This window comes from Triturus cristatus, chromosome 6, assembly GCF_964204655.1.
Source record: "Triturus cristatus chromosome 6, aTriCri1.1, whole genome shotgun sequence".
NCBI lineage: Eukaryota > Metazoa > Chordata > Amphibia > Caudata > Salamandridae > Triturus > Triturus cristatus.
Window position 1 is genome coordinate 1,086,119,066 of NC_140589.1, and position 22,542 is coordinate 1,086,141,607.

Genomic DNA, 22,542 nt, shown 5'->3' on the forward strand with positions numbered 1-22,542 from the left:
AAGTCAAAGCAAGGAGATGATAGATGGAGCGCTGAAACTTTTCAGATGCTCACCCCCAGTCACAGATCTGGGTTGAATCCATCAATATTCTTTAGCTCACTTCACCACCCCGTTTGGACCCAGCCATATACAAATTAGACTTGACCCTGTGCCTCATGGAAACAGTCAGCCCGAACTGCCAAGCCAGGTCTCCCTGGACCTGAAACAAGCATCCTAGGACTGGTTTTGGGGTAACACCCCTCATCAGCCAGGCTAGCTTGAATCCAGTGGCAAAGTGAGCAAGGGACCCACGTCTGGGCATACCATGCCAACTAAGGGCGGACAAAGCAAACACAAGGAATGAAATTAAAGTCAACATTATTTGAATCGTTAAGGCCATACAGGGTGTAAAATAAATTAGAGAAATCTATGTATGCAAAGATGATGGTTTTAGTAGCAATGTTTTGAACGCGATGTCACCTCCCTATTTATCTTACTGCAGATAAAAGATTCGTTTAAGTGCATTCATGAGGGTTTAAACTGTGTTTGCAGACCTGGCACTTGCAGATTTTAGAAATGCAGTTTGGCAAAATTGCAACTCATTAAAATAATTCATTGTAAAGCGCAAAAGAAGTGTATGCGCAATCGTAAATAACGATTTTAGCGGCATTGTCTTTTAGCCTAGTGCCACATATGTAATTCAACATCATTTGAGTCATTAAATCCATGCAGGGTAATGTGTATTAGAGAGATTAAAGCAAAGTGTGCAATGATAGTGATTTTAGCAGCGTTGTCTTGAACCTGATGTCTCTAGTTTTTCTCTCGTTATAGTAAAGAACTTAGAGATTCATGGTAAGTCCATCGGAGTCATGCATGTGTAGACGTGGTAGACAGCCTCCTTCCATGATCTAATTCCTTGCAGCAGAAATATTGGCCTTAGTAGGCAGTGCCTTTGGGGTAATAATTAGGGGCAGCAACAAAATAAGTGAATCTGACTCCTTGACCATTGAGAACAACCTGCTCTGCCGTGGGCCTGGTAGTTGCGTTTTCCAATGTGTTCTAAACTCATAAATTGGCAGGGTCAGGAGTCTGGTGTACAAAATGTTCAGAAGGGCCTGCCTTCCCAGAGCATATTTAAAGTATGGCTTGTAGGCCATGTCCACGTGTAAGTTATTAAGACCCAAATCGCACGGGAACTTGCATAGTCACGGACACATTTCGTTCCTTTGAAAGAGTCCTGTTATGCTTCTTTAAGAGTCTCTTTCAAATTGGCGGGGTTAGGACTTGCTTAGTTATGCTTCCCGCAATAGGATTTAAAGTTGTTACAACACTATGGAACTATTGGGCCCAGGGACTGTTTCCTGGGAGGTGAGGGTGTTTTACTTTCCAGTCGTTTTGATCTATTAAAGGGACTGGAAGAAGTGGATTGACCTATTGGACCCACAGGGCGGGAGGAGGTCCAAAGAAGGAGGAGACCAACTGCGATGGTGGGAAATAATAAAGCGAGTGAGGGACCAGAAAGCTGTACTAGAAGAACAAGGACCCCAGATACATTTACGTTTAAAGATACAAGTAGGATGGGGGCTGTTAGTTCTATAGATATAGTAAAACTGACAAGTGAAGAGGGCCAACTGGACTCTGTTAACGGAGATTTGTAGGGAAAATGAGGGTGAAGAGACTATCGTAAAATCTAGTAAACATGACAATATATTAACATGGAATATCGCATGGTTATACATTAAAGTAAAAGACCCTCACTGGATAACGTACATACAGGACTGCGATATAATTTGCCTTCAGGAGACTTAGGTCATAGAGGCACAGCATATAATTGGGTTCCAAAGATTCAATACCGCAGCACATGCTAGTAAATATGAGCGAAATAAAGGAGGTCTCTGCACTTATGTCCCTGATACGGCAGGGATCTCACACGTAAGAGTCATAGAGGCCAGGGATTATTACCAGGGCCTGACCATGAATTTAGGTGGGCTGAAGGATATTGCTTTGATAAATTTCTATAACAACATCCCCACAGGCCAGATGGTGAAGGTCCTATCTAATTTAGCCTCTTGTTTAAAAAATCTCCAAGGAAGAGTGAAGGGAGACCTGCCCATCATTTGGGTAGGTGATTTTAATTGCACCTTGTGTCAATTTAGCCATCAAGGCATTTGTGGTATGGGGATGGACAAGGAAGATGCCCCCACGCATTTCTCACATACATCTTTAGGGGAATTGCTGAATGACATAGCCTTTCAATTTGATCTTGGCTATGCGAACAAATTGTGTTCACCTCCTATCCCCTTCAAACCAACTTTTAATGGAAGGGGATGTACCTCCATTATCGACTTTGTCTTAATATCTAGTAGGTACTCCCGTAACATTCTTTCCTGCAAGACACTTGATAGTCTAATGAGTGACCACTATCCAATATGTCTGGTCCTTCTGCGAACGGGGTCAGAGGATAAACTTGTTCGGAACTCACAATATCCCCCCTATATTAGCCTCGCTAGTATAAATGGTTACACGTTAAAGTGGGAAAAGGTTGACCCGGAGGCATTCCTGGTAAATTTGATTACCAATTCGATCTAGGAAATGGAGCTATGCTTTTCACATGATAGGGAGGACAAAGATGTTTTCAATGTTTTTCTTAAGATCTCAGACGAGGCTAGAAAACTGCTAACAAGGGATAAACGTAAGGGATGCCAACCTTCTCAGGGATGGTTTGATAATGATTGTACAAAGGCCCACACTACCCTAAAGAAGGCATTGAACAAAGCACCGAGATCCAGGGGCGAAATTAAGCAGGCAAGATCGTTGTACCGGGTGGCACTAAGACAACGTAGGACTACACTAAAAAGGGAAGCATGGGAGGCCCTACATGCGGCATGCGTATCTAAAGATAACACTGGTTTCTGGAGAGCGGTTAATGCCCCATTCCTGAATGATAGAGAGATAAATACCATTGATATGGCGATCAGCGGCGAAAAATGGTTGAATTCCTTTGCTGGACTCTTTACGGATGAGCCGATTGGTGCTAATACGTCAGAGACAGCTGCAGTTAGCACAGCTGATAAGGCTGTCCCAGGTTCTTTCCCCCTAGAGATTAATATCACCATGGAGGAAGTCACTAGGGCAATTAACGACAGTGCTTCAAGGAAAGCCCCTGGTCCGGATGGCATACCGGTGGATGATGGGAAGCTTGGGTGGTCCGAGCCTAGGGGGATACAGGTTCCCCATCATTAGTGCCTGAGCCAAACAAGTGTGCTGTGTACAGGTTAAAATAGGTGCAATAACGCATTCCTGCTTCAAGCCCTTACTGGTGTAGGTTTTTGGTGTGGCATAAGATTGGGTTAGTTTGACCTGGATCCAGGTGTCCGAATATAGGGCAATTATTGCATCCAGTAGCTGCTTGGGGATCCCCCATTCAGCAAGTTTAGCCCATAATGTTCTTAAATCAGTAGCATCAGAGGCAATGCTGTAATCTATGAAGCACTCTTATAGTGGGTTTGCTGCTTTCTTTTTTTTTTTTTTATTGATCTAAGCATCGGGTACAGGCCTCTAAAAATTATAATGCTCTTGACCCATAAACTTGTTTCAAACTATGTGATCCTGGGCAAATATTTTGATTCACTGAGCCACCATCTTCTTCTTGATCACATATGAGAGCACCTTCAAATACATGTGTTCAGCATGTCTGCTGTACAAAAACACTTTTGTTTGATTTATTGAACTAAACTTTTGCTCCATATATAATACAAATCTAGCCACATATAAAATACACATGGCTGCTGACCTGAAGCGGCTGCACACTTATTTGCAATGAGCAGATTTTCCTTTGAAATGGCCACAACATTTCCCACTGACGTGGTTTTACTTCTAAAACTATATAGTGTACGATGTTTGTTTGTAAATCGAGTTTCTGCAAATATTTGTCATTTGCACATCACCAAGTAACATGTTCGCATATAAAGCAATACGATCCGACAGTCCGTTCGCCCATTCAAGCCCTGACACCTGCGCATCAATACGAACCCATGCCGCTAGGGGCTCCATTGCCAGAGCAAACTGATAAGGTGACTGGGGGCACCCCTGCCTGGTGCCTCGTCAATGGGAAAGACCGAAGAGACCGAACCCGCCACGCGTACAGATGCTGTTATGTCAGTGTAAAGTAGCGTCAGATAGGAGAGAAGCGAGGCCCTAAATTCAACCGGCGTAGAAGGGCGAATAAATATTCCCAGCTCAGTGAATCGAAAGCTCGATCCATATCCGCCAGCAATAGGGCCGCACGCACCCCCAAGCTCTCGGGCTCGCGCTATCGCTGCATGGGCTCTACGAACATTGTGACGGGTCACCGCTGAGGCATAAACCCTGCCTGGTCCGGAGGGACAATAGACCAGATATGGGGACGGAGGCGATTAGCAAGCGCCTTGGCCAGAACCTTAGCCTCGGCGTTGAGAAGAGAGATGGGACGGTAAGATGCATGGTGTTCAGGGTGCCTGCCGGGCTTGTGAAAGACCACCACCTCAGCATGTCGCCAGTCTCTGGGCAAACGACCGACCTCCCGCGCCTCTTCCACTACCCTGTAATAATGGGGACCAAGCTGCCGGAAGTACCGTTTAAAGAATTAATTCGGGAAACCATTAGGACCGGCGCCTTACCGGGCTGCAGCTCCTGAAGAGCCGAATTCAGCTCGTCTGCCGAGAATGGGCGGTCCAGGTCTACGCTTACCTCATCCGTCGGGGCTCTGGGCGGAAGATCGTCCAAAAATCGGGCAATAGCCTCCGCCGGTAGACATTCTCGGGGAGCATAGAGGTCCGCATAATAGACCGCAAAACTTTCTGCGATGGCCGACGGATTTGAAATCGGTTGTCCGTCGGGACCGACTATACCCGAGAGGACCAGGGAGCCTGTCGCCCCCTGACACAATCTATGCAAGAGTTTGCTAGACTTGTCCCCCCACTGGTATATCCTGCTGCGGGTTGCCAGCCACGCCTGTCGGGCCTCCTCCAGCAAAAGGGACGAATAATCCTGTTGCGCTAGCAACAACTGGCGGCGGACCAGCCTCCCCCGTCCCCACTGCGTGCTTCTAGGTCCAATATCTTCGCTTCTGCCCGAATAAGAGATTCCCTGCGGGCCCCGCGGGCCGCAACGCAGAAGGAGATGTCCACCCCCCGTAGTGTGGGCCTCATCGCCTCCCACAGAGACACCGCCGCCGAAACCGAACCCACATTAAGCGACAAATAGCGGTCTATGGCGTCACCCATGTGTTCCCTATACTCTGCCTTTTGGAGATTCCATGTGGAGAGGCGCCACCGGAAAGGTCCTCGCGCAAGGCCGGCACGCAGTGTAATGGCCACAGGCGAGTGATCGGCTAGCCCTTGGGGAGAATATCAGCCTCCACCACCCTGCCAGCAGCCCCCCGAGACACGAAGATGTAATCGATACGAGAGAAGGAGTCGTGGACCGCTGAAAGATAAGTGGACCCCGGAGTCACGCCATGCAACCAACGCCATGTGTCATCCCAATTCTGGCCCAGTACGAGGGAATAAAGCCGGGTAGGACCACGAACCGTCGGGCCTCCACCTGTCAACAGCAATATCCAGCACATCGTTCCAGTCCCCACCAATCACTGCCAGACCCTCTGGGATATCTGTCCACACGGTCACAAGTTTCTCCACGAAGCCCCAGGACAGCGGCGGTGGGGCATAGACACTACCCAAAATCATGGACTCACCCCTCAAGTACCCTGCAGGAAAAGATATCTGCCTTGCGCATCACCCCACGCTCTGATGTGGCTATAAGGGATTCGTCTGTGAATCAAGACCGCCACCCCCCTCGAACCCCGCACAAAGCCCGCATGAAACACTTGGGTATATCCGAAGCGCTGAAAACAGAGTACTTTAGTCCCCATAAGGTGTGTCTCTTGTAACATCAGGATATCCGCGCTGGCGCGTTTAGCCTGCTTAAGGATAGCGCCACGCTTAATCTTATCTAGCGCCCCCCTGACATTCCAGCCCAAAATACGCAGGACCCCAAGGATTCTACCGATCTACCCACAGCGGCAGCCATGCCAAAACATCAAAAATATGAAGAGCCCCAATGGCCCAGGACATGCCACACAGCGCGACTCCGACCTGCAAACGGACAGTGCGATGAAAGAACAACAATAATTCCCCTGAACAACCCAACCAACCCCCCCCTCCCCCTCCCCCCACCCTGTACCTCAAACGATGAAGTACCTGTCGCGGCAGGCAGAGCAGGCATACCCCAACAGGGGGAACCACCCCTCACCCGCCAATGGATCCCCAAACTACAGTCAATTGTCCCTCAGCCCTCATCCCCATCTGGAATACCCGACAGATATAAAGGCCCTCAATGGGCTCCTCTGACCACTACGAGCATTTCTAAGAATTGTGAATACACATGTAGAGACATGAATCAGTCAGCTGGTGCCGCTGGATCTGAAGCAGGTCCCACACGCGACGGAGCATTGCCAGATTTGAACCGCCTCCTGGACCCGGAGCGGCGAGACCCCCCCCCCCCTCACTCCGGACCACGCCACTCGAGGAGGAGTCCGATTCTCTCCCGGGCGGGGAGTGAGGGCGCAGCCGCACTGTCTCATCCGTCCAAAGGAAAACCTCCTCCGGAGAGTCAAAAGAGTACGTGCAGGAGCGATAGACCACCCTCAACCGGGCCGGGTAGAGCAACGCATACGGAAGTTTGAGTTCCCGCAGGCTGGCCTTAGCCGCGAGGAATGACTGCCGCTATTGTTGGGTCTGTTTAGTATATTCCTGGAATATCATGATGCGAGCATTATTATACTGCAAAGATTCTTGGGCCCTGGCGTGTTTCAGGATCACATCCCGATCATGATAATTAAGCAGTTTCGCGATCACTGGCCGCGGCCGAGCCCCCGGGGGAGGTTTCTGCATCAGGGCTCTATGTGCCCGTTCCACCATAAAGCATTTGGATAGGGAGTCGGGGGGGCAACCATCCCTCCAGCCACTGGGCAATAAACCTCTCCATAGTTCCAGACTCACACCCTTTCGGGAAACCAACAAAGCGGAGGTTGTTGCGTCGCGCCCTGCCCTCCGCATCCTCCACCCTAGACGCCAAGCCCCCCTGAGTAGTCTCTAGAGATGTCACTCGCTGTTGCAGGGTCGCCACCACATCTTCCACACCAGAGATCCGCGTCTCAGTCTCAGTGATGCGTGCCATCGCATTTCGCAGGTCCTGGCACAGCAGCATAACATCTGATCCCACCGCCCCTATCTTGGCATCAAGGGCGTCCCTGGACTGGGTGATTGCCGCCATGAGGGCAGCATTGTCTGGGACGTTGCCCTGGGACCCACCAGCCGCCACCGCAGGGCCCCCAGGACCAGCAAACTTATACAGCGTACTTTGCTTGGAGGGCCCTCCACCATGCTTGTCTCTCGTCATGGTGGGCCAGGTATGCTTTCGTACTCCTCCTCCCAACAGGCAGGCTCTGTCTCCGCACACTCCGGCGGGCTATCGTAGGTAACACAGGGGTGACCCCACTGGCTGGCAACGGCCCGCGCAGCGCGATCCCACTGCCGATGCGGCCGCCAAGGTACCCCCGCCGAGTGTCCCTAGGCCCTGTGCGCTAAGTGGCACTGCTCCACGCCGCCCAACAGGTGAATGTTAGTGCCCAACTGCGGACCCCGCGGGCGATGCGGGTTCCGCTAGGGCGTCACACCAGGCCCCACACGGGCCCCAACATCACAGTATGCCCCGGGCCTGGATTCTCAATGGCACCCCCACAGGGCCCCGGGGACGGGCAGGATGTACCCCATGGCCATCCAAGAGACCCCGTGGCCTCCGCAGGTCGCAGTCGCCACCCCGTACCCCCACGCGGTCCGACAGTACCGCCGAATCCCACACAGACCTAGAGAAGACCGGGGGGGGGGAGGGGAGACCCGGCAGGGACCCAAGTCCACTCACGAAGAGCTGGCCTCTACCACCGGACCACTACAACCCAAGCTTGGGCCCAGCGGGGGATGCTATCCCTCACCCCACGCCGCCCGGATCCTCCCCGCAGCCCGATTTGGCTGCCGACAACAGGGAACGCTCTTCTGCGAAGGCCAGAAGTCCTCGGAGGCCTAGAGCGGATGAGCAGAGGCCCACTCACAAGCCACGAAGGCCTCCACAGTCCGGGGGCCACGCACCAGGCCCCGGCTCAATAACGTCCAAGCCGGCAAAGCCCCCCGCAGGGTGATACACCGCCGGCCACCAACACCGCTAGGCCAGATCCGGGTCCCGGGAGCTCCGCCGCCGAAGCGACCAAAATGGTGCCGCTACAGAAAACTCCTCTCTGGGCTCCAACCCTCGACCCCTCGGTCCGATCGACCGCCGATCCATGGGGGGGGGGGGGGAGGGGTACGCCTCACAGGAGATCTCGCCAGCCGGGTGCCTCTCCTCGCGACACCAGCGGGGGGCCACCCCATCTGCAGCCGCTCTGCCGCTCCAAAGTTCGCCGGTCAGGTCTCACTCGAGGCTTCGGTCTCAGCGCCGCTCACAGGCCTCAGCAATGATCAGACCCCGCCGCTGCTGTAGAATGCCGCTGCGATCCCCAGCACACAATCAGCGAATGTCGCCGCATCCCGCCACCTCCAGGCACCGCAAGCGAAGGGTCTCATGGACAGAGGAGCAGGATAAAAGCAGGATTAATGTAGGGCTGGACGGAGCCTATTTAGAAGACGTCCGCCATGCTGGCTCGCTAAGCCACGCCTCCCTTTTTGTAGGTTTTGAAAAAGCATTTGATATGGTGGACTGGAAATACTTCCAACTAGTGCTGGAGCGGGCTGGGATCGGACCCCACTTTAGAGACATGGTTCGAGTGCTATACTCCAATCTGATGGCAAGAGTTCAAATAAAAGGAGTCCTTTCCCATGCCTTCCCCATAGACCGTGGGACTAGGCAGGGTTGTACCCTGTCCCCGCTCCTCTTTGCGCTCGCAATCGAACCCCAGACACAACTCATCCATATAGATGCACAGACCCACTGATGGAGGTGGGGCGACGGTCATGAACACTGCATAGCTCTATACGCTGACCACGTCCTGCTTTACTTGCCGAACCCTGCACAAAGTGACCCCAATGTCTTCACCTTTTACGTTGATTTGGAGCAGCATTGAGTTTTAAAGTAAATCCTGCCAAGTCGCTATTGGTCCCCTTTGCTTTATCCAGAGACTGCTTTGACTGGCAACGCAGCATGCCCATCCGTCATCTTAGCTTCAAACACTTGGACATTTGGATTGCACTGCACCCCGAACTTTCCTGGTCTCCCAACATTGAGCCTCTGATGTGGAATGCATACACCTTTCAACACTTGCCATTTCCCATACCACAGAAATGGTTCCAAACCCTAGATAGGGTTGTTATATCCTTCCTCTAAAATGGCTCCCAGAGCTTGCCTTACATTTGCACATTGCCAACGAGGCCCCTTTGATGGTGTCTCAAAAATCTACCAAACCTCGATAACCGATATACCAAGCACATTAGATGACCTAAGAACACAATAGGACGCATTGCTAGAACCTCTCGAGGATGACGATTGGTGTGATGCACTGAGGGTGATCACTACCTCTTCTAAATTACGACTGGTACAAACCTACTATTTATATGGGGCCTATCTCACCCCGGCTAGACTCCACTGAGCCAGACTGCTGCCCGAATCTACATGTCCCTGCTGTGGAGTGGCCACTGCTGGTTTCTATGAAGTGGTTTGGACGTGTCCTATAATTCAACTGTTCTGGTCTGCAGTGGTGGCGGAATTGGCTAATGTGCTGGGCTGGGAACTACCCCCTTCTCCCCTAATGCTTCTGCTGGGTGTCCTTGAGGGCTCAGGAGGTACAAGGGCAAACTGCTCCTTCCTGGGGACGGCCATCATGGTCGCAAAGTGAGATATCGCTGCCTGATGGAAATACCCTGTTCGATGCATATGGGCTGCTGAATTCATATCTGTGCATAGATCGCCGCCTAGTGTTGGGTCCGGATGTTTGCACGTTGTTGTCCTGGAAGAGTCTTCGAAGTATCACGAGATAGGTGACTCCTCCCCTGGACCACAGTGCGCATGGGCATCCTCTCCATCCTTAGATTGTTTTTTTCCGCCATTGGGTTCGGATGTGCTTATCTTAGCTCAAGTTAGGAAATTTCAGTTTAAGGCCAAAAGGCCTTTAGTTATCGTCGGTACTGTTCCCGTTCGGTATCGAAGAGTTTCTTTAGTGCTTTAGCACCTTCTTCCAGCTTTTCGGATCTGCTTGGTCCGAACATCGAACTTCGCTCGACGATGGAATCGAGGACTCCGTTCAAAAGGTGTCCTTTATGCCACGCGAAATTCCCACACATCGACGTCCACCCTGTATGCAACAAATGTCTCTCACCGGATCACGATGAGTCGAAATGTATGGCCTGTGCCCGATTCCGATCAAAGAAGACTCTCCGGAATCGACGGGCAGCGAGATTAGAGGCGCAGCAATCGGCGCCTGCCCCGGCCAACATCTTTAGCACCGAAGACGAGGTTGCCGAAAGCGTGGAAGAAGTAGACTCCAGCCCCGCTTCCGAACACGATTCCCGATCGGAAGACGACGATGAGGTGATCTTTCAGAGAGAAGAAGTCATCGACGATGGTAGGAGACTACGGTGAGGCCTTTGGGGCCGAGGAAGATAGCTCAAGCGAGGAGCTAGGCCAACCCGTCGATACGGAGGCCGACAAAATACGTCGTCATGTGGCTCAGGTTGAGGGATCGCCTTCAGGCCTTACCCGAGATCAATCTCACGGTTCTTCGGCCCTGTCTTAAGGCCCGGCCTCGAACGTTTCGCAAGAGCCATTATTGTCGAACACGACTGGATTTCCTCCAGCATCGCACCAATTCCATCGAAACCGAAAGTGAAACTGGTTGTGATCTGCTCGAAGGCCTCGAAACTCTCCACTCCTTCGACGCCGGCAAAGGTCATCGGCTCCGACCGCGCAAAAAGGGATTTCGGTGCAGAGCTCACCGTAGCGGATACGGTTGCCGAAGAAGAAGGCCCTCGGACCCCACAAGGCGCCTCGGCCTCTGGCACCGAAGACATCGGCCCCAACCACCAAAGTCAAGGTGGCCACCCCGTCTACGTCGACGTCTCAGACGGCGGCGCCGGCCAAGTCATCGACTCCAACAAGCGTCGATACCTCCCTTCGGATCGATGACCCCATGACTGCAAAGAAGTTGGGGGCCGCTTTGACGCCTACCTCCAAGGTGCCGACCGGTTCCAAAGAGCCATCTGCGTTCACCGTGCAACAGGTCTCGGCATCGTTGCAACGCATCCGAGAACGGGCAGCCCTCCACTCTACGTCGGGTCCCGACATGCACAAGGCTTCCAAAGCACCCTCGGCGCCGACCAACATCACGTTTGGGTTGCCGCCGCCCACGGCGCCGAAACTGTTCGAGATTCGGACACGTGTCCGCCAGACACAGTCCCCATCCACTGGACAAACAGATCTCGAGCCTTCACAGCCACAATTTATCGACGCCAACACTGGCAGGTTGATGCTCCGCAAGCGGAAAATCACGCCAGAGAGGGGATTGGACTCCTATAAAATTCCTCTCAAACACAAATTGCCGGCAAGGTCAGAGCCAGTGCTTCATGAACACTTTCAACCCTTCCATCAGGATCCACCGTCCTTTTCTCTGACGCCTTCAGAGGCGGACGCAGTAGAGGACTATGTAGGGGATGATACCGCCTACCCTGGGGATATCGATCCTGATGATCACCTGCAAGACCCAGATCAGGCATGGGATGACCCCACAGACCAGGGTACCGCACCAGATACCCATGACACGCAGCTTTATAACGTAAAGACATCTCCAACAGAGGACACTGCTGCCTTTAATGCCCTCATAGAACGGGCTGCTGCCAATCATGGAGTAGAACTCCATTCTGACACTGTCTAAGAAGACATCTTGGTGGACACTTTCGCCTCTTCCGAAAGAACTGTCAAAACTCTGCCCATGTTAAAAGGGGTTCTCAAACCTGCCAAAGACATTTTTAAGGAAACAACCAGGGCACGGGTGCTAAACCCCAGGATTGAAAAAAAGTACAAGCCTGCACCCGGAGACCCTATGTACATTAGGGGTCAGTTACCTTTGGACTCCATGGTGGTTGCTAATGCTCGCAAAAGAGCCCATTCACAAACAGGTGATGCTCCTCCCCCGGACAAGGAGTCCAAAGTGCTGGAAACATCAGGCAAACTGATTGCAGCGCAAGCAGCGAACATCTGGCGCATTGCCAACACACAGGCACTCCTGGCCCGTTATGATAGGTCCCATTACGACACACTCGAATCACTACTCCAACATTTGCCAGATGCATATAGAGAGGCAGCGGAGATCCTTATTAGAGAGGGACAACTCCTTACCAATGCATCCATCAAGTGCGCACTGGATGCAGCCGACACAGCGGCAAGGGCAATCAACACAAGCGTCATGTTGAGACGGCATGCATGGCTGAGAATCTCAGGCTTCAAGCCAGAGATTCAGAACAATATCCTGAATCAACCGGTCAACCCAGACTATTTATTTGGCCCTGAAGTTGACACTACCCTCGAGAAAATTAAAAAAGACACTGACACTGCGAAATCAATGGGTGCTCTGCAGACGCAGCAGTTTCGTAGTGGCTTCTTTCGTCGCCCCGGGAATAGAGGAGCAGCTAGAGGTCAGGGGTCACAGCAGCAGTACACTAAAGGGGGCACACAAAGTACCTATGATAAAACCAACAGAGGTGGATATCGTGGCTCCAGCACCAAGGGCAGAGGACGCGGTTACGGCAACACCAGGTCCTCCCCCAAAAACAAACCGTGACGCCCTCCCCCTGCCCCCCGACCACATAACACCTGTCGGGGGGGAGACTCCAACGGTTCCTGTCAGCGTGGAAAACCATCACCACAGACAGGTGGGTCAGGGACATTATCCAACACGGTTACTGTCTCGAATTAACGTCCACTCCACCCAACATACCGCCAAAGCACCGTCCTATGTCCGTAGAGCACTTGGCATTATTGCAGCAGGAAGTGCTAAGTATGCTGCAAAAAGGTGCAATAGAGGTCGTGCCCGTCAACCAGCAGGGGACAGGGGTGTACTCTCTGTACTTCTTAATCCCAAAAAAGGACGGGTCGCTCAGACCTATACTAGACCTGAGACCCCTCAACCAATACATTCTCTCAGAGCATTTCCATATGCTCACCCTACAGCAGGTTCTCCCGCTACTCAGTCAAGGAGACTTCCTACCCGCACTGGACCTAAAAGATGCGTATTTCCACATACTCATACACCCTTCACACAGAAAATATCTCAGGTTCACTATTCAAGGCCATCACTATCAGTTAAAAGTTCTCCCCTTCGGAGTAACAACAGCACCCAGGGTCTTTACCAAGTGCCTAGCAACAGTGGCTGCACATCTACGGAGACAACACATTCACGTCTTCCCTTACCTGGACGACTGGCTTGTTCAGGCAAAGTCAGCCCAGCAATGTGCCAGCCACATGTCCCTCACCATTCACCTTCTTCACAGTCTGGGATTCTCACTAAATTACCCAAAATCACATCTCCAAACCGCACACGTACGACAGTACCTGGGCGCGACCATAAACACTCTGGCAGCCACAGCTCAGCCAAATTTAGTGAGGATCAACAGCATACAACTGCTGATCTCAAAGTTCAAACCTCAACACTTCCTTCCTGCGTGAGTGTTCATGCAGTTGATAGGCATGATGGCCTCCTGCATTTTCATAGTCCTGCACGCGAGACTACATATGCGCCCGCTTCAGGAGTGCTTGGCACGTCAATGGAATCAGGCTCACGGGCAATTAAAAGACCTAGTGTTGGTGAGCGGTCGGGCATACAACTCTCTGCATTGGTGGAATCCATAAAACCTTTGCAAGGGCCGACCGTTCCAAGAGCCTGTTCCACAAATAATACTGACAGCGGACGCCTCTCTCCAGGGTTGGGGAGCTCATGTACTCACTTACACTGTGCAGGGACTATGGACAACGCAACAAAAGAAGATGCACATCAACGTTCTGGAACTGATGGCAATCTTCCTAGCCATGAAGGCATTCAAAGTACACTTGTGCAACAAAGTCGTGTTGATCCAGACGGACAACATGACTGCCATGTACTACATACAGAAGCAGGGAGGAACACACTCCACAGTTGTCTAATCTGGCTCAGAGCATGTGGAAGTGGGCGATTCAGAGGAACATATTCCTCATGGCGGAACACCTCCCCGGCAAGGACAACCAGATGGCGGATCTGCTCAGCAGACACCGCCACCAGATGCACGAGTGGGAGCTACATCCGTCAGTTCTCCAATCGTACTTCCAACAGTGGGGTCATCCAGAGATAGACCTATTCGCCACAAACGAAAACGCAAAATGCCAAAGCTTTGCCGCCAGGTTCCCACATCCACAGTCACAGGGCAATGCGATATGGATGAACTGGTCCGGCAGATTTGCGTACGCTTTTCCCCCAGCGCCACTAATACCTCTAGTGGCACGCAAACTGCGACAACACTCACTGACACTCATCCTAGTTGCTCCCACATGGGCGCGCCAACCATGGTACACCACCTTTCTAGAACTTTCCGTTGTGCCGCATCAAAGGCTGCGGATCAAACCCGCACTTTTAACGCAGAACCATGGCGAGATTCAGCACTCAGATCCGCAACAGCTGAACCTGGCAATCTGGCTCCTGAAGTCCTAGAGTTTGGCTATCTAAACCTGCCACCTGACTGTATGGATATCATCAAGGAGGCCAGGAGACCCACTACTAGAGCTTGCTATGCGGCTAAATGGAAAAGGTTTGTCATTTACTGCAACAACAATGACATTAACCCGCTGGACGCATCCATTCAAAACATCATCTGTTACCTCCTACACCTATACCGATGCAATCTGGCATACAACTCAATACGTATCCATTTAACCGCGATAGCAGCCTATCTCCAAAACAGGCAGCACCTCTCTTTATTCAAAGTGCCTGCCATCAAAGCCTTCTTGGAGGGACTCAAACGAGTAATTCCCCCAAGACACCCACCGGCACCGGTGTGGAACCTCAATTTGGTCCTCACCAGATTAATGGGTCCACCCTTTGAACCTCTCCATTCATGTGAGATTCAATTCCTCACCTGGAAAGTAGCTTTCTTAGTGGCAATCACTTCATTAAGAAGAGTTAGTGAACTCTAGGCACTAACCATTCAGAGCCATTCATACAGGTTCACGCAAACAGGGTTGTACTACGTACCAACCCCAAATTCATGCCCAAAGTGATATCGCAGTTCCACATGAACCAAACTATTGAACTGCCTGTTTTCTTTCAAAATCCACAAAATGTCGCAGAGAGAATGCTCCATACACTAGATGTGAAAAGGGCCCTCATGTACTATATAGACAGAACTAAGGACTTTAGGAAAACAAAACCACTTTTCGTTGCCTTTTCTCCACAACACAAGGGCAACGCCATTTCCAAAGCAGGGATAGCCAGATGGATCGTTAAATGTATTCAAATTTGCTATCAAAAAGCTAAACGCACATTAACGATTCCCCCACGAGCCCACTCAACACGAAAGTTAGGGGCGTCCATGGCTTTCCTAGGAAACATTCCTTTACTGTAAATATGTAGAGCAGCTACATGGTCCACTATACATACATTTACCAAACACTACTGTGTAGATGTACACTCAAAACAGCAGGCATCTGTAGGACAGGCTGTTCTCAAAACTCTTTTTCAGACTGCTGCAGCCGGCACGGGTGGCCGCCGCTAATGGAGGAACTGCTATGTATTCTATGCACAGATATGAATTCAGCAGCCCACATGCCTCGAACTGAATATGCTACTTACCAGTATGCATCTGTTCTTGGCATGTAGGGCTGCTGATATTCATATCGCCCACCCTCCTCCCCGGCGCCTGTAGCGGCTGCAGCTCTCAGAATTACTGTATAGCATGGTCATCACTTACTGTATCTACTCCATCACTGCCACAATGGCGAAAAACAATCTAAGGATGGAGAGGATGCCCATGCGCACTGTGGTCCAGGAGAGGAGTCACCTATCTCGTGATACTTCGAAGACTCTTCCAGGACAACAACGTGCAAACATCCGGACCCAACACAAGGTGGCGATCTATGCACAGATATGAATGTCAGCAGCCCTACATGCCAAGAACAGATGCATACTGGTAAGTAGCATATTCATTACCTCCCACAATGGCGTCAAGAAATGGACTGGTGTGTGAGGTAGGAGAAAACTGTTTGAGGCCTTCGGCTGCCCTCGTAGATATGACAGAGTGTGGGGAAAGTGGCTTGGTCAATGAGTCCCTGATATTGTCTGAGGGTGGAGATGCTGCTGTTCCCGCTATTCTGTAATGCTGCATCATACTAAGTGAATGCCAGTGCTTTGTAATTGCTCCATGAATTTTAACTTACAAATGAAATTCGTGTCATATTGTTCACAATTTCTTCGTGCAAAAATCTGTTTATAATTTTTTTTTTAAATAAAGTAGTATAAAATAACATCAAGTTTACTGACGCTGCTTCGAATAGGGAACCAATAAAATAGGACCTAGACCTAGAAGCTGCATAATAAGTGTTTTGAGTGTTGAAATTTTGGCGGGCAGGTAGGAAGGTTTTCAGTTTTCCCATAAATGCATCATATTCTTGAATGGGTATAATACAAAAGAATGAAGTATTCAGAATTGATGCAATTGTCAAAATATGATAAATTGCTTATTAAGACTTTATTTTATTCTTCAGGTGAATTTAGAAAAAGGAAATACGAAAACTTCCCTCACTCCCAAAGAAGAGAAGATAAAGACGTTAATGTTAATTTGTCTTCATCTGTGATGATAGCCTTTCACTGTAAGTTAATTTTTTATGCTTAAGAAGATTAATTAGAAAATACCGATCACTCTGTATATTAACCTGTTGATATCAAACAGTCTAGTTGTATAATTATGTTCATTATCAAATGTTAGGAGACGTTGAAACACCTATTTTGAAACATTTATGGGCTGATTAGGATGGCGGTCGGACATTCGTCTGACCGCCACCCTTTCGCAAATGGGACCGCCCGACAGGCTGTCGGCGGTCCTGCCTGAGGCTTGCAATGCCTTTGTTTTGCCTTGCGGCTGGTGCTGCTGGCTGCAGCACATGCCGCAGTGCAAAAAGGGGCACTTAACATATCCCTGCACTACATGGCAGGGCACCAACAGCTGAGGGGACGGGGGGCCTGCTACGCGCTTCCAAAGTCCGTGTCCGCCTGCCTTTTCATGGCGGGCGGAAAGGGACATTGTAATCCCCATGGCGGTGCCTGGCAGGCACTGCCACCATTGTGGGGAATATAACCTCCTCCGCTGCACCGGCGGGCTCAAGGAGCCAGTCAGATTCGTGGCAGTCAGTCTTTCCGCCTGCCAACAATCCGCCCGCCATTGTAATATGGCGGGCTGAGAACATGGTTACGATGGCGGTCCCACTGTCCTCGTAATCATCCCCCAAGTCCTTTGAATGTAGAACTCGTTTGATTGCTGTACCTCTCCAAAAAGTATATTTTGTTTAATTAAAAAATATGTATCTATACTCCAGGGGGGGGCGGCATAAACATGGAGCAATGGGCTAATCATATCGTCTTGCAAGTCAGGTTCATTGATTTATTTTTACTCTGGAAAGGTATTGAACCTCAGACAGAAAAAGGTATTGAGTCTCAATAACAACGATCTCCATCTGAATGTTACCATCAAGACTGAGATCAAAGTTTTGTATGTATTGTTGAGGGTTGCGGGAGAAAAAATGGTTACAACACTGTATATGAAGCTGGTAACACAATTATGCATGTTCACAACTTCCAACCCACCCCTTTCATAAAATACATCCCCTTTGGTGAGTTCTATAGAGCAAGGAGGGTATGTAGTACAGAAGAGGAATACAATAGAATGGAGGCAGAAATGACCACTCATTTTAACGCCAGAGGGTGCGACCATAGCATCCTGAAAGCAGCCTCCAAAAGAGCTCGATCATGTAAAAGGGAAGAAGCCCTGTTTGCACAAAAGAAGCACAAGAGTAAGGATATGCTAGAGATTTGTCACTACATAGAACATCAATCAAGAAAACTGCTTTTTGCTTTGCAGAAACACTGGCACCTGTTGAAACAGGACTGACCTGGTTATCAGACATGACCCCCAGGGTCTTCTCTAGATATCCTAGGGGCGGGGGATCAGACATGTATAAGGTACACCCTTAAATAAATTTTTATACGCCTAGGTAAAGTGAAATTTCACTTCCTACATTGTTAAGTGCTACTTAAATTCAACTTTGATGCCAGGAGCTTATATTTTTCACAGTATGATTATTAGACATTACAAAGATCAAAAAACCTTTGCTGTATTGAAATGTCCTGAAAAAGTTTAATCTCCTTTTGGTGTGTCAGCCAGCTTCGTCTCAGTGAGACAGCTTAAACACAGCTGTTTGAAAGCTCTTTTTCTGGTGCAGGAAATTTGAGCACGGTTCAATCTATTGAAAAGTCTGGCATTGCAAGCCAGTCAAAATCTATCGTTCTGAATGTTTGTACAAAAGAGGCGCTTTTATTTAACCAGCAACTAATTACTCAGATAATGTGAATTCCTTTTAATATCTAATACAATGTATCTAAGGAGAATGCTGTAACATTTTATATTGAGTCCTAGGTTTGTAAAGCACACACTTTCGTTTTTTCTTCCTTTCTATGAGGCCTATTTTCTTCCTATTGATTGTGAATTCTAATTTATCTTTACCATTGTGGCAATTTGCACATCCAGACGTTACTATTTTACTTCCAATGTGCTATTTAGCATGTTACATAATTCATTTTTTCAATGACATTTGCATAACAGAATGACAATAAAAACCCAATTGAGCTTATTCCAAACATTTTCAACAAGGGGGTCATACACTCAGAACACACAACACTGCTTGTTTAAAGCAAGCCATTCTCACACACAAAAACATAGTCTGCTTACTGAAACAAGTACTTTCAAGCACGTCCGTCCACAACCACATACAACAACAAACAAGCATTTGCAATGCAATAGGTCTCGCAATGATAGAGTTTGAGCTATTGGCATTGTAAATAGGCATTGTCTTTTACAATGTCAGTAGCATAAACTTGCATAAAAGCAGTGTATGGAGTGTAGCAGTGTGTGATGTGCAACATTGTGTGGTGTGTAGTAGTGTGTGGCGTGCAGCAGTATGTGGCGTGCAGCAGTGTGTAGCGTGCAGCATGCAGCAATGAGTATTTCAGCAGTGTGCAGCAGTGTGTGACGTGCATCAGGGTGCGGTGTGCAGTAGTGTGTGTTGTGCAGTAGCGTTTTGTGTAGCATTGTGCGATGTGCAGCAGTGTGCGTTGTGTAGCAGTGTGAGGCGTGTAGCAGTGTGAGGCGTGTAGCAGTGTGAGGCGTGTAGCAGTGTGATGCGTGTAGCAGTGTGAGGTGTGCAGCAGTGTGTGGCGTGCAGCAGTGTGTGGCGTGCAGCAGTTAAGGGTGCAGCATTGTGAGGCGTGCAGCAGTGTGTAATGCAGCAGAGTGTGCATTATTGTGTGGTGTGCTGTAGTGTGAGGTGTGCAGCAGTGTGTGGCATGCAGTAGTGTGTTTTGTGCAGTGACATGCAGCAGTGTGTGGCGTGCAGCAGTGTGTGGCGTGTAGCAGTATGTGGCGTGCAGTAGTGTGAGGCGTGCAGCAGTGTGAGGCGTGCATCAGTGTGAGCTGCGCAGCTAATTTTTTGTTTTAATAATGCATATCTTAAGAATATAGGTTTTTAAATTTATTTGGTAAACATGCATTTTCTGTTATAACATTAATAATTATTTGGTTATATTAATACACATTGTAATTTAAGCCCTTTTAAAAAAAATATTATGCAAAGTATGTGTAAAAACAGTAAGCATTTTTAATTATTTTTTTTGCATTTTAATCAGTTTTTGTTGAATAGTAGGTGTTACGAAAACATTTTAATAATAAGGTAAATATTACACATATTTATTTTTTTAATGCACAGTGTAATGTTGATAGCTATGTACGTTTTTGAAAATGAATTTAAAAAAAAAACATAAGCAAAAATAATGTTATGAGCAAGGTAATAGCTGTAAGTTTACCAATGCCGAGATTTTTGCATTGTAAAAGCTTGTTTAATGCTTTTGTGTTATGGTTTTTCACTTTTAAGTAAAGACTTTAAACACGTATACACATGTTTACAATATGTGTTCAAATATGCATATAATTAGTGCGTTGCTGAAAGAGCAACATCGTAAAAGCAATATATAAAATATATCTTTATTTATAGAGTATTTTTAATAACCACTAACATTTATCTTAAAACTGTTCGTCATGCTGAACGTATGCTAGTTGGGAAAAAAAAATATCACGTGATACGACCTTGCTAGCGTGCTCGTGCACATTGCTGCTGGGAGCATTTTGCTTTCGTTTATACACAGGCACAATGGAAACGTTAGCTGGATGGGCACACGGAAACTCGTAGCGAGGCTATTTTAAATGCTGCTAACTGTAAGTACCTTAAAAGATTATTACATTAAGAGGAGCGTAGAATCCTAGCATGATGAAATAGTTGTAAGAATGCTAAAGTAAAAGGATTGAATGTTGTAGGAAGAGAAAAGGTATGGCGTAGTAACCGCGTTGGTAGTGTAGTGTTTATGTATTGCAGATAGAGTAAGTGCTAGGTTGCAGGGGAGTATAGACTATATTTAAATATTAGTGTTAGTAGGAGAGCGCAAATGGGTAAATACGAGTAAAAATGTGTTTGGAGCTATGCTAATTATGTAGCAACGCAAGAGGCAAATTAACGTGGCGAAAACAGTCAACTAAGCAAACGCTGATGTGAGTCACTGAATGCTGGGGCCTATGTATGAGCGTTCACAGACACTAATGAGGAAGAAAGTGAAACTGGATACTGACTTGCTGAGGGAAGAGAGACAGGAGATGTGCACGCCGCGTGGCTGAAAGCGCGTACACCAACTCAAATCCGCCGAGACCATGCGCGTGCCCATCTCCTGTCCCACTTCCGAGGCAAGTCAGTAACAATAGATCTCGCTGGCGACAGCGCTTCGCGCTGCGTTCGCCAGGCGAGACCTAAAAATTAACCCACAAATCAACACTTGGGACAAAGCAAGAGACAGCCCACAGACTGTACTCGAACGAGACCATTTGTAAATACTAATTGTAAGTCATATTTACAAAAAGAGCTCTAAAAAAAAAAAAAAACAGAAATTACATGTGTTTATGCTGGAGGGAGTGCACAGGGCCCTGATGGTATGACCACCGCTTCTTGCCCCTCCTAGAGTTCTGATAGTCTGCATCCTGAATTACAAAGACTTGGACTGAATCCTGACAGCGGATAGGGAGACTGCACTATTGACTTTTGAGAATTAGATCATAGTCATCTACACTGACTATACGAGCAAAGTGCAATCACAGAGGAAATCCAATGTGGAAGTGAAACAAAAACTCTGGGCTTTAGGCCTCCAATATGTTTTGCTCTTCTCTTCTGGTCTGACAGTGATCGCCCAGGGTAAAAGTAATTTTTCGATCTTGCCTAGATAGTACTTACATTGTTTCTTCGAGACCTGCTGTATTCAGGATATGTTGTACACATAGGGAGTAAACCCAACCATCTTATCACTTGGATGTGTTTATCCAATCACGCTCCGATCAAACAATAAATTACTTATGTATGATAGGATCTTTTTATATATATTTTTTTTTCCTTCTAAAAGTTCAAAGAGATTTTTCACAATTTTGAATCGAATAGCGACAAACAAAACAAAACTTTTATATATCAATATTGAATGATATAGAACACATTTACTAATTCTACAACACCCTGGACATGTATGGTGCAAGGTAGTGTTTTTATCTGTCTGTCTGTTAGCTGATTGTCAGAGAGAAAGATTTTGACATCTAAAAAGGTCAATGTAGTTTTGCTTGCGCGCTATGACAGAGCACACTATGACGAATTAGAGGCTCTTATGCAGCACCTTCCAGAAAAACACAAGCGCAAGGCTCATGACCTGATACAGGAGGGTAAACTAATTACAAACACCTCCATTAAATGTGCCCTCGATGCAGCAGACACCGCTTCTAGAGCCATAAATACCAGTGTCCTGCTTCGCCGTCATGCCTGGCTCAGGATCTCTGGGTTCAAACCCGAAGTCCAGGCATCCATACTTAATCACCCCTTTGACCAGCAAACACTCTTTGGGCCAAAGGTGGACGAAGCGTTGGAAAAAATGAAAAAGGACACGGACACAGCAAAGTCTATGGGGGCACTCCAAACGCAAGCCTCTAAACGTTCCTTTCGACGCTCATCCTTTCGTGGGACAGGCAGAGGCTCCTCCACCGACAGCGCCTCTACCTCCTACAAGTCCCCTCCTCAAAATACCTTTTCAAAGGGCAATCAAAGGGGTGGTTACAGAGGCAACAACAATAAGGGCAGGGGCAAAACCAACAACACCCGTTCTGCCACCCCACC

General features: G+C 48.5%; 1 protein-coding gene across 2 annotated transcripts in view; it reads left to right on the top strand.

Moving 5' to 3' along the window:
* The window catches only part of TSNAX (translin associated factor X), a 346,461-nt gene that overhangs the window by 5,580 nt on the left and 318,339 nt on the right, over nt 1-22,542 (top strand). The window contains exon 2 of one of the 2 annotated variants that reach the window (XM_085611968.1): nt 16,786-16,890. The exons of the other annotated variant lie outside the window; for it this stretch is intronic. Within the exon in view, the coding sequence (XP_085468094.1) occupies nt 16,786-16,890 (105 nt within the window). The remainder of the gene's footprint in view (nt 1-16,785; nt 16,891-22,542) is intronic. 2 annotated transcript variants of the gene reach the window in all.